The 13,358-nt window shown below is 38.5% G+C and overlaps 1 protein-coding gene across 1 annotated transcript in view; it reads right to left on the minus strand.

The window, feature by feature from the left end:
- Positions 1-7,084: 7,084 nt before the first annotated feature.
- Positions 7,085-13,358, minus strand: part of FRAS1 (Fraser extracellular matrix complex subunit 1) — a 436,825-nt gene continuing 430,551 nt past the window's right edge. Inside the window, exons 73-74 of the mRNA XM_079152936.1 lie at positions 12,243-12,389; positions 7,085-11,086 (exon numbers count right to left, since the gene is read on the minus strand). Coding sequence (XP_079009062.1) covers positions 10,493-11,086; positions 12,243-12,389 — 741 coding nt within the window. The 3' untranslated portion in view covers positions 7,085-10,492. The remainder of the gene's footprint in view (positions 11,087-12,242; positions 12,390-13,358) is intronic.

Here is a 13,358-nt window from a genome sequence, read left to right on the forward strand (position 1 = left end):
GTATAAGTGAAATGAAAGACAGCAATCCTGCAAGGAACTGGAGGAAGGACTTCATAGTATTTTGTTACTTTAATTACATTAAAAAGATAATAAAAAGTACTATAAGCAACTCTAAACCCATAAATTTGCCAATCTAGATGAAGTGGACTGATTCCTTGAAAGACACAATGTGACATAAATCACCTGAGAAGAAACAGGACAATCTGAATAGGCCATTACCTATTAAGGAAATTGAATTAATAATTAACAGCCTTCCCAAAGCAGGAAACACCAGGCACAGACAGGTTTATTGGGCAATTCTACAAATTATACCAGTTCTCTACAATCTCTTTCATTAGACAGAAGCTGAGGGAACACTTTCTTATTCATTCCAGGAGGCTAGTGTTACCCTCACACCCAAACCAGACATTACAAGAAAAGAAAATTATGGAGCTCTATCTCTCATGAGCATAGTTGCAGAAATCCTCAACAAAGTATTTACTAGTCAAATACAATAATGTATAAAAAGAATTATACCTGACAAGTATCCTAGGTGTGTAAGGCAGGTTCAGCATTCAGTGATTAGTTAATGTAACCCATCACATCAATAGACTAAAGAAGAAGGAAAAACATGTCATAGCAACAGATGCAGAAAGAGCATTTGATAAAATCCAACACTTGTTCATGATAAAAACAAACTAGAAACAGAAGAAACTTCCTCAACTTGACAAAGAGTATCTACCAATAAATCTACAGCTAACATCACTTTTAATGATGAGAAACTTGAGGCTTTCCTATTAAGATCAAGAAGAGGGCCAGGATGTTCCCTCTCACCTCTGCTTTCAACATTGTTCTGGGAATCTTTTTTTTTTTTTTTTTTTTTTTGGTGCTGGGGATTGAACCCAGGGTCTTGTGCATGCAAGGCAAGCACTCTACCGACTGAGCTATTTCCCCAGCCAGTTCTGGGAATCTTAGCTAATACAATAAATTCGGATTGGAAAGGAAGAATAAAACTATATTCGCAAAGTGATTTTATATGTAGAACATCTAGAATAATTTTTAAAAAGGCAAAAAAACAAACAATGACAACCAAAAAGTCCTGAAACTAATGAACAATTATAGAAGAGTTGTAGAACATAAGGTTAATATGCAAAAGTCAACCACTGTCATATCAGCAATCAACAGGTGAAATCCAAAATTAAAAACACAATATCACTTACATTAGGGCCCTCCAAAATGACACTTAGGTGTAAATCTAATGAAACATGTAGATCTCTATGAGGAAAGCTACAAGGCTCTGATGAAGAAAATCAAACAAGAGCTAAACAAATGGAGAGGTATTTCATATTTATGGATGGAAGAATCAATATTGTTAAGAAGCTGGTTCTTCCTAACTTGATCTATAAATTTGATTCAATCCCCATCAAAATCATAGCAAGTTATTTTGTAGATATTGACTGATTCTAAAATTTATACGGACAGGCACAAGACTCAGAATAACCAAAATGATTTTGAAAGGAAAGAAGCAAGTTGGAGGACTGGTATTACCTGAAATTAAGACATTCCATAAAGCTGTAAGAAATCAAGCAGTGTAGTATCAGTGAAAAATGGAAACAAACAAATCCAGGAGATATTCCAGGAATAGACCCAAAGAAGTGTGGTAAACTACCCATGACAAAGGAGCAAGGGCAATACAGTGAAGAAAAGAGTTGCTAGACATCCCCAGGCAAAAAGTGAACCCAGACATAGACCTTACACTTTTTACAAATATTAAATCAAAGTGGATCACAGATTAAATGTAAAACACAAATCAACAAAACTATTAGAAGATAGCATAGGAGAAAATCTAGATCACTCTAGATTCTGAAAATCTGGAAATGATTCTTTAGATGAGACACAAAGGTAGAAAAAAGGATCACAAACTAGATGTCATTATAATTTTAAAATTCTGCTCTGCAAAAAGACCCTGACAAAAGAATAAAATGACAACCTCCAGAGGGGGAAAATATTTGAAAACACATTTAAGGTAAAGAACTTTTATCTAAAATATACACAAAATTCTTAAAACTCAACAGTGAGAAAATGGGCCAAACACCTTGACAGACACCTCATCAATGAAGACTTATTGATGACAAATAAGCATTTAAAAAGATCTTCCCCATCATAGGCCATTAGGGAAATGTAAATTGAAATAACAATGAGATATCACTATACACTTATTAGAATGACCAAAATCTGGAACACTGACAACACCAGATGCTGGTGAGGATGTGGGCCAATGGAAACTTTTTTCTTTGCTGGTGAGAATACAAAATGGTACACTTAGATAATTTTGCTGTTTCTTACAAATGTAAATTTACTATACAATAAAGCAATTGCAATTTACCCAACTGATATGAAACACATGTCCTTGTACCAAAAACTACACATGATGTTTACAGCAGCTTCATTCATAATTGTCCAAACTTGGAAGGAACCAAGATGTCCTTCAGTATGTAAATGGCTAAAATGTGGTACATCCAAACACAGGAATATTATTCAAAACTAACATTAGACAAGCAATCAAGCCATGAAAAGACAAGAAGGAAATTTAAATGTATATAATAAGAAAATGAAAGAAATTTGAAATGGCTGCCTACTGTGTAATTCCAACTATGAGACATTCTCAAAAAGGCAAACCTATGGAGACAGTAAAAGGATCAGTGGTTGCCCAGGGTTGTGGGGGAGGGAGGTTTAAGTAGGTGATCGCAGAGGATCTTTAAAACAGTAAGACTACTCTTCATAATATGCTAATGGTGGGTCCATGTCATTATAAATTAAAGCTGATAGAATGTTCACTAAGAGCAAGCCCTAAAGTAAACTATGAATTGAATTCCGGGTGATAATTATATTCATCAGTTGTAATAAATGTACCAGTCTGGTGGGGGATGTCAATAACGGGAGAGATGGTATATGTAGGGGTGGGGTTTACCTCTGTACCTTCCACTCAATTTTACTGAGATTCTAAAACTCTTCTAAAAATGAAAATGCTAAAAAGTCCATTTTCCTCTTAGTTTTGCCTTATAGTTTTCATATATAATGCTTAGATCTGGGGGAAGGACATGAAATATTGTGGGTTTTAGGAGAAGAGGAACATTAGGAAGGCCGTGACTGTTATGAATGCCCATAAACATGATTTAGATAAATTCCTACTTTCTTTTTTATTTTAAATGAGTATGCTTTATATTTCTCAACCAATGATATAGGTTGTCTTACTTCTATTGCTGTTTTTCTGAGAAAAGTTTAGTGAAATTTAAAGAAAAGGAGTAGGACTAATGAATGACCATGTAGTTTTTAAACCTCTGGTTCGATTTATTTACAACAACTTTGTCAGAATGTATTTTTTCTCATCTTTCAGTAGTTGGTACTCCATTACTCCATGCTTTTTTTTTTTTGTACCTCGGATTGAACCTAGGGGTGCTTAACTACTGAGCCACAACTCCAGTCCTTTTTTAAATATTTTATTTAGAGACAGGGTCTTGCTGAGTTACTTACGACCTTGCTAAGTTATTGAGCCTGGTTTGAACTTGCAATTCTCTTACCTCATTCTCCTGAGCCACTGGGATTATAGGCATGTGCTACCACACCTGGCTACTCCATGCTTTTTAGCTTTGACTGAGTATAAGTACCTTAGCCTGCTTGTGTGTGAGCTGGAAAGACTCGAACAGTCCTCAAAGCTGGGCCCTGGGACCTGGAAACTTGTTAGAAATGCACAGTCTCTCAAACCCTATTCCAGATCTGTTTTAACAAGTCCATCAGACTTACCTAATGCACCTTAAAGTTCAAGAAGCTCTGGTTTAAGAGGAGCTTCAATGACAAAAGTAGAGAGGTGGACTTGCTTAAAATCCAAGTGCATTGGAAAACTGCCAGATTTGTAAATCTAAAGTGATGAGCTTTTTGTCACAAGAGAAGATATGACTGTATTCTGTACTGTATTCTGCATTGTAACTTCCATTCAGAGATAGACTGTTAAATCCCAGATAATCCTGAGAATTCTGAGACTAGCATAAGCAGTAGGTGGGAAAAATTTATTGAGAACTTACTATTTACGCCAGACTTTGAGTAACTCACTTACATACGTGATCTTATATCCTGTTGGGCCAACTCTAAATTAGGTGTGGTTGCCTCTATATTGTGAATACAGAGAGACTCAGAGTGATTCAGTAAATTCGTAGGTTGTAATCCTCACAACCAGGAAGTAATAGGGCTGATTTGTATCTGGAAGGAAATGAGTAACCGGTGGTTTAAATGGAGGATTTATTTTAATTGTTCAGATTGTTCAGGTTTAGGATTTAACTTCTTTGGTTTCAGGGTGTCAACTTTAAAATAAAACGCACTGTAACAGTTTTCCTAGCTGTAACAACTGCCGGCTTACCATCATTTAGACTAGAATCATTTTGTCATATACTATAAAATTAGTAGTTTCCCCAAAGGATGACTTTTCTCAAAAAGTAATGTAGATGATGATGTTAGGATCCTAGAAACCAGGTTTATACTCATACAGAAAAAAAAAAAAATTAAAAACATTGTTTTTAATGAAATTTTCATGATTCTGAATACTTGGAACCGTTCCATAGTTTTATAATAAATTAATTTCCCTATCATGTTTTCTCTCTGCTTGACAGAACTATTTAAGAGTCAAACATAAAATTTTAGAGCAAGGTTATTAAGGTATATTTAAAAGGTATGTATGGCAAAATGTGAGGGTAAAACCAAATGACTGATGGTTATAGATATTAAATGTATGTTTGCTCTTACAGTGGTGTGCTAGAGCTGGCTTGTACCAGCACATGGCACAGTGGCACATGCCTATAGTCCTAGCTACTTGGGAGGCTGAGGCAAGAGGATTGCCTGAGCCCCAGGAATCGAGATCCTGTATGAAAAAAAAAAAAAGAGTAAATTACTAGACACAATTGATTGAATTAAGTTTAAAACAAGGTATCAGGTGCTCAAAATTTATCACTTCCTAATTATTTTTGCTACAATTTTATTATTGTTGATGCTCTTGAGGTTATTTATGTCTCTTGCATGGATATGGTGGAAATACCATAAAACTAGTACCACTGTGCATTTCTTCTCAACTCCGTATTCAATGAAATTATACTGGTAAGTTTAATTCAGTCATGGTGGGAGTAAATACAACACAAACCCCAGCAAATGTTACAAATCAGGCTTGCCTTGATTCCAAAAGCAGGTTGTTAATAATTTATCAACACACCACTTCTTCTAACATAATAAAGGACAAATTTAAGATAGAGACTTAATTTGAGTTCAAGTGTTTGTGATTTTTATTAAAAAACCGAAACCAGATGACATTTAGCTTAAGAATAGTCTAAATTAGGGTAGAAGAAAGATGGTATACTCAAAGAATTCGAATGAACAGTTTAAGTTTAATAAAGGTACTATTTACAGAAGTGTGGGTAGGGATAAGTTAAGGCATTCACAACAGCATGAAGTCATTGCTACCTCCATGCTTGCATGGGCAAGGGAGGAAAGGGATTTATCCAGAACTTGCAGGAACTGTAACTGTGTAACCTGTTGCCTGGATGGAATGCAGCCCTGGTCAGAACCACACAGCAAGGCCGATGGGGCAGGGAGAGCATTGGCACTCCCCAACTTTTCTCTCCTATCTGTGACTGCACTTGGCCAATCACAACTGGAAACCAAGGCAAGGGAGTCTTGGAGAAGCAGTTAATGCAGGTCAGTTTCCTGGAGCACTGAGCAGGGCACAGTCAGTGTGGAGCAAACAAAGTCAGCAGCACAGTGACATTTGGAGTGACTGGCATTGATCACTGGTTCATTTTTGAAACATTCCTTAGTTGGGTATATAAGGGAGGCACTTTAAAACTGGGTTTTGACTATTTATGGAAGTTTTCTTACACGCTGGGATCCTAATAAACTTTTATTACTTGTTGACTAATCTTAGAACCAAAATGAGCCCAAGTATAAAATTCCACTAGCTTTTGAAGAGAGCGATGCAGTGTGGGTCTGTGATATTCTATCAACCAACTAATGGAAATTTTCATGACAAGCATTCAATTTAGGTTATAGGGGCTTGCACCCATTTTTAAGCAATGCCACGTTGTACTTGTGGAGGCCTTCAAGGATTTGAAATTCTGGTGTTCATATGGAACTTCTGAAGAAAATTATCCAGGATAATTACCTCAGAGTTGTTATGAGGACAATGGAGGTGAATAATGTAAAGGAGTTATTGAACTTGATTGTAGCATTGCCAGAGGTCCCTAATATATTTGATATTGTTTCTAGAATTTTACCAGGGCTCTTAACTACTCACAGTGGAACAATCTAAAGGGGTCTTGTTAAGAGTTGTCTCTGGCTTGTTTAGAGTCAAAATCTGTATTATATGTTGCAGTATCTTAATATTGAATCAAGGCATACAAAACTAGATATTGAACTACATATAACCTCAATTTCATATAGCAGAACTTAATAACATAGTTATTAATATAGCTATTAAATTGTTAAAATAGTCTCCCTTCCTCAGCTTCCATTAAGTTTCTTCAAAACCCAAGTCTATGAGATATTTTAAATTTTCTAAATGGAGATGTATTTTCTGCCAGTCATCATCCAAGATTCCTAAATTTTATGCCCATGAAACGTCAGGTCTCAGATACATTTTTGTAGACAATTCTAACAAATGTAGATTGATTCCTGGTACAGCTTCTCCATGTACCCTAGAGAAATGCACTCGAGGAGTGTCTTAGCAAGAGACAGTGAGCATTTAAAGCTTACATTGAGCCCATGGTTCCCAGGAACTTCTGGGCTTGGTTGTGGCATCCCTTGCCCAGATTTTATGAAAGCACACTTTCTCATCTTACTGAGTTTGCAAATGTGCCAAAAGAGCCCTGCTGGTCACTGTCACTTTTTGTTTTTGTTTTATCAGAGGGTAAAGGGACACAAGTGCACAGGCTAGCAGAATGCCAAGACAGCCTGGGCGCAGTTCCATTCTGTCACTGCCATTTTTCTCTTCTCAAGCCAACAAACTCTTTTTTTTTTTTTTTTTTTTTTTTTTTTAGAGCTCTGATTGATCATCTCCAGGGTGAGTTATGGACACTTAGCGAATCTTTGCATATGCATAAAAGGACATAGCCATCCTCACACTATATCAAGTATCTTGAGAAGGTTTGATGATTAATGTAGCGTAAATAATTATCCTATTATATTACATGTGGAAATCTAAATTTTTTCCTCTTTCTCCTAGTGTTTCTGTCCTGATTGCAAACTAAAAACTACAATGATGTGAGGATGTGTAATTTATTCAGCATCTTGTTCTTAGCAGTTAATTGGTTTCATATTTAACAGTATTAGAGGGGTCTTCCTTAAAACAAAAACAAAACAACAAAAAAACCCGACTCAAATTTCAAAACGATTTTGCCATCTTGGTGGCAATGTTAATGAGATGAATAATTTAAAAAGAATATAGCAAACAAAAAATAACCAGACTGTTATTTATTAATACAAATTTATATAGTGGCATATGGTATTGGAGAAATCAGAAATCCATAACACACAAATTCATACTGGAAATACAAAAAATCATTTGAGGATCAAGAAATCAGGTTGACAGCACCACAAATGTTTTACTCAGTCTGAGCAGGTGTGTAGGATCCAAGAATAACAAATACCTATAGGAGTCTGAGGCTGAATATCATAAAACTGTGCAAACACATTCCGCACTATTTCCCATACAACAACAGGGATCTGCAGGAGTCCTCCAGGAGGCCTGGGGTACTATAAAAGGCCAGCAAGGCAGAAAAATGGTTCAGACCATTATTTCTTTTAACCTTCACAGCCAGCATATGATAGCAAGTAGCAACCCCTGAGGGTTTTTTGTTCCTTCTCACCTGAAGGCATGATATAAAAGGTTAGTTAAACACACACAAGGCATTAGTGAGCAAGTTAGAGAAAGAGAAAGCAAAGCTTTCCTTGAAATATAATCCACATTAGTCATCAAATTATCTGATCCCTAAGATGAAGCATAAAATGTAAATGAAATGAACACTTCTACATCAAAGGGGTAAATCTCAACTTGGCATTTCTTAACGCTTTCTATTTAACAAGTGTGCATTCTCTAGGGCATTCTAAAACGTGTATGTAATGGGTTGAAGGGCAGAAAGAACGGGAGGCAGGAATATCCCAAGGCTTTCTCTTCACAAAATTTGTCCTCCCCAGGTCCTCGCCGGATGTCGCCATTGTCACTTCATACCCTGAATGTGCAGGCTGCCAGGAGCACTCCTGGGTTTCCGTCTCCTTCCCCACACTAAATTCACTCTGCCAACTGTCTGCACTCTTCCCAAATACATGTCCTATTCGGTAGCAATGGAAAAAGTGTGCAAGAAGAACATCTGAGCAAAGGGAACCGTGCTGCTTTAATGTGTGAGCATTCTGGCATTCGGAGCAGTGACAAGCAATGCCAAATGGAGCGCTGCTCTGTAGATGACTGGCTCCCTGTCCTTGCAGAATGAGCATTCACCCTCTAGGTTGTTCTGGAGCAGACTCTGCCAGGCTAATCAGCTCTCCAGCCGTGAGACATCAAGTCTGGATGTTCTACATCTGAGACAGAAGTTCTGCCTGAATGGCCCGAGCTGGTCTGAAGTAGCACCTCTTCAGCCAGAAATTTCTGGGCTCACTTCGATTCACCCTCTCTTGAGAACCTTACACTCATCTCAGAATGTGAAGTCAGACTTGCCCTTAAATCTCCTGTTCTGGGTGCCGATTCAGTCTCATCTCCCACTAATATATTCTGTTCATGCTTCCTGAGGATCGCTGCCAGTCGTGCCTCAGTAAAGCAGTGTTTCTTTGCCCCAAATTGAGTGTCATTTCATAATCCAAGTAAAGGAGATAACGTTTTCTCTACTCACTCTTGTCATTTTGCCAACCACGCTCTCTCACCTTTTCCTTCTACATTTATTCCTCTGTCACTCACCCATTGAACTGGTCATTCGTTCACTTGACAAAACACTTCTGAGTGCTTGCCTCTGCCAGGCACTGCTGAAGAATGAAAAGGTGTGGCTCATGCAGGTCCTGCTCTCAAGGAGCAGTCTGACAAAGCTGCCTAAAACTGTTCATGGCTCATTCTTTCTAGGTTTTAGTACTGGTCTGGTGTTTTCAGTCTGGAATGTCCTCAAAGAGCTTGACTTATTCTAACACAAACATTACACAATGTGAACAGTCTGTCATTCGCTCAGTGATGATGGTGTGCCCATACATCAGGAAGAGAACATGTTTTACTACTGAATAATGGAACTGTGCCTCCAGTTCAAAACATGACATGCATGCTTATGTATTTGCCAATAAGGCAGAAATAAAAGAAGCAAAGGCAAGCTGTGAGCACACTACACACAGAATAGGTAAACTGATACGTGAATGCTAAATTATTTTAAAGCCACATGTTTATGGCCTTGTCACGTGCTGTTATGGTAAAAATAAGTGCCTGAGCTACCAGAAAAGAACCCCCAAAGAGAAATACCTGAAATCCTGCACCAGGGACAGTGCCTCCATCTCCTGGGAGATAGACAGCAAGGAGGACCAGTGTACATCTGTTTATTCTGATTTCACTCCAACCTGCGCTTCCTCTTGTTTTATTCAAATAAATCACTTGCTTCCCTAAAACACTAACAAAATTAAATACCCACTGCTGGCAAAGCATGTGGGCTTGTCAATTACTGGACTGGGCAAAGCCTGGGGTAGCAGGAAAGTATGGTTTGTTTTTTAGGCATCCGTGGCATACAAAGGCCAGGATGCAATGATTCTGTTTTGCAGCATCCTTTATCAGGACCAGGTCGCTATATCCCCTAGGGCAGTCCTCTCCCCTTTGTAAATACTTTCAGAGAAGTCCTCCAGTCTGAAGCACATTGAGACTCCCTAGGTGTAAAGGGTTCTGGAAAAGCAAAGTATACTCAGAGATCACGGAGCATAGGCCATCAGGAAGAAACAATGTGCAAACAGAACTGTTGTGCTGATTAGCTGATTTCTGAATGGAATCTGGGGTCAGCAATTGGTACTCTACTGTCTGGAGTCCATGAAAAAGCCCAAGGAGGAGAATACTGGAGGAGGGAGAGGAAGCCAAAAGTCCTATACACAACTCACTCTCGGGGAGATCTGCCACAGTCCATGTCTAGTCCTCTGCACTCTATCAGCTAACTTAATTGTTCAACACCCGTCCTAGTGCAAAAATACTTGCTTTCTAAGATCAGCCTTTCACCGGTACTCTTAGTATCTGCTGAGACTGTGAAAGGGGTCTACAGAACTATCTCTACTCTGGTACTCTGGGGGTCTCAGTGGTTCTTTGTTTTATGAGGTAGCTCAGTTGAGTTGATGCGTGTGATGTGTGCCATCCGCCACTCAAAGCTATAGTTTTCCCTTTTTTTTAATCTGCAAGATTATAAAAATACCAGTATTTCCCCACTTTATAAAAATGATTTTTGATAAAAATACACATGGGTCTCCTCCATTAAACTTCTGTTCCATCTTGTAAATTGTTGTGGACTCTGACTTCCAGATTCAACTTTTTCACTTTAGCACCTTTGAACGAATAGGTCCCCTCTGCGTCACTCAGTATGTTGACATTCCGCACGGTGCAGTACTGTCTGTTCACGTTCTTCTCCACCCTGTCCTGGTTCCTCTTGGGCACATCCACCTTGGTGTTCAGAGGGTATTCTTCCAAAATGTCCTCTGTGGGTTGTTTCTTCCTCTGTTTTTGGCATTTTCTAGTGATGAAGCAAGCCACCAAAAACAAAAGAAGTAAAAGCATGATAGCAGCCAGCGCGCTGCCAATAGATGCCCCAGTTTGGGACAGAGAAGCAGCCACAATTGGATCTTGCATCTCCAGATTTAGGGACTTCATATTGGTGCCATTCTTGATTTGGTCCCCTTCATTGTCATAGATGAGGGAGTCGTCAAGGGTCAGCTGGCCACTGGGGTCCACCAGGTCCCTTCTCTGGCGCCTCAGGAGAGCCGTGAGAGAACGCTGGACCCGGGGTCCAGAGATAGTGTCTGGACCAATGATGTAAATCACCTGGAGATACCACTGGTGTCCTGCTTCCACCTGCAGGAGGAGGGACACAGGGAGACAAACTACATGTCACTGTTGCCCACAAACCATATCTGAAGAAAGGAAATGGAAAGACAATCGCCACCATGTGATTAGATAGAGAAATGGTTTCAAGAAAAGTATTAGCAATGCTTGGCATCTTCTGAGACAAAGAGGACTGAACCAACCATTATGGGTTTTCCCTTATTTCCAAATTAGGATGATTTTGGTTCAGCTCTTCCCATTCTTCTCTTTTTCCTACCAGTATGTGGAATAGCCTAAAAACTTATTTTTCATGGTTTCTTTAGCTAAGTGAATGCTTATGATTTATTGGTTTTTGTTGACAGCAATGACATAATTGTCTTAATAATCACATTCATTCCCAGTGATCTTCAATTGTTTGTTTTGCTAATTTAGTATTTATTGATGAACTTTAGCTAAAATGGGGCATTCAACAAATGCTTAACACCCATTCTGAAAGATTCTTGAACAGGCTGAATCTGAATACTTCCTCAATCATCCCCTGAGAAGTTAGATCATCAAGTATTTTATTTCCTTCTCATCTTCCCCCACTGAAACCCTCCATGGTTTTGAAATAACTTCTGAAGAATGATTATTAATAGTGCCAAAATCCAAGGTCATGCATTATCTGGACACAGAAAAATAATGAAACTTGAGCTTGGAAATTCATGTTTATTGCTGGAACTTAGGGTAGTTTCATTTATCTGATATTAGTAATTCTTGCCATTCTAAGTAGCTGTATTGTGTTTATGATTTTGTTCAATGTTTTCCACATGGCTGGGAAAATGAGCCAGCTCAGCAGAGAGTCACAAAGGTAGGTAATTCAAAAGCACTTAGGAAATATTAGAGCATCATACGCAGTAGCCCAGGTGCACACAATGACAGGTGACTGTATGCAAATTAAATAATTTTATCATTGCTTTGGTCTAGTGGGAAAATTTTGGGTGAACAATAAGCTTAAAAACAATTAACAAAGATTTGCCAACCAGAATGCAATAAAAAGAACCTGCTAGTCCACAGCTGGTGGAGAAAGTCTATCTCTGTACTGGCAAGGATGGCTATGTGCCTTTCTTTGATCCTACAGGAACAATCTACCAGCTTTAAGGTGGACTTGGTTCTAAGCTTCTTCCATCCTTCTCACCAAACTCACCTTATAGAGGGCATCTACTTTCAGAGTGAATCCATCCACACCTGGCATGCTACTGACCACATGGAAATCCGGCAATTCAGAAGCAAAGTGGGCCTCAAAAGGCACATCATGGAAGTACTTATCAGTGACCTCTGGCTGGCTGCGGTCCTAGAATTTAAAAAAAAAAGAAACATAGGCTTTAGGATGGAACCACTGTACTGGTATGTACAGTCACTGGGAGGAGAAAGGCATTCTCCACTGCTGCTCTGGGTTGGGTCAAGAGCGTATGTTGCAGATGGCTTCACCTTAAGTCAATCGCTGCCTCTGGGCACCCACTGTCTTCTTTAAGGGAGCAATTTGTTGGGTTTTGTGATCTTAAAACAGAATGGATAGCCTAGACCAAAAGTTCTCAAGCTATTTTGTCTCAAGGCCCTTTACACACTTAAAAAGCAAGGAGTTCAAAACTGCTTTTGTTCGTGTGATTTCTATCTATTCACATTTATTATGTTAAAATTTAAACCAAAAACATTAAAAATACTTAAATATTAAGTCATTCTAATATGACAATGAAAAATTCATTATGATACCCTAAGTAAGATATTTTTAGTGAATGAATCTTTATTCATCTTCTTCCTCCCTCCCAAAAGACAGCTGGCATTGTTTTACATTTTTGCAACTCTTCAGAACAGAACTGGATTCTCCTAACTGCTTCTGGACTCAATCAGTTGTGATATGCTGTTTTAGTTGAAGTCTGTGAAGAAAATTTGGCCTCACACAGCTGTGTGGTTGGAAAGGGGAGGAATGTGTTCATAGCTTTTTCAGATGATTGTGGATATCTTAAAATACTAAATCAAAACTTGGCAAGTGATTTTTTTAAAAAAGATTAATTACAATGTGGAGTCTCAAATCATATCAATAAACTTTTCATGTTTTCTTCACAGATAAGGGAACAAGTGTGAAAAATTGGCCCCATCACTGTACTGTGACAGCAGTTTTGAGCTTGTGGGCTCCCTGAAAGAGTCTCAGGGACTCTGGGGGTCTCAGGACTATCCTTTGAGAAACAGTGGCTTAGAATTTCTTCTTCCTGGGACATCAGTAATGGCATGAGTTGTTACCCTCCATCAACATCACATTCAG

This window comes from Sciurus vulgaris, assembly GCF_902686455.1.
Source record: "Sciurus vulgaris genome assembly, chromosome: 9".
Classification (NCBI taxonomy): domain Eukaryota; kingdom Metazoa; phylum Chordata; class Mammalia; order Rodentia; family Sciuridae; genus Sciurus; species Sciurus vulgaris.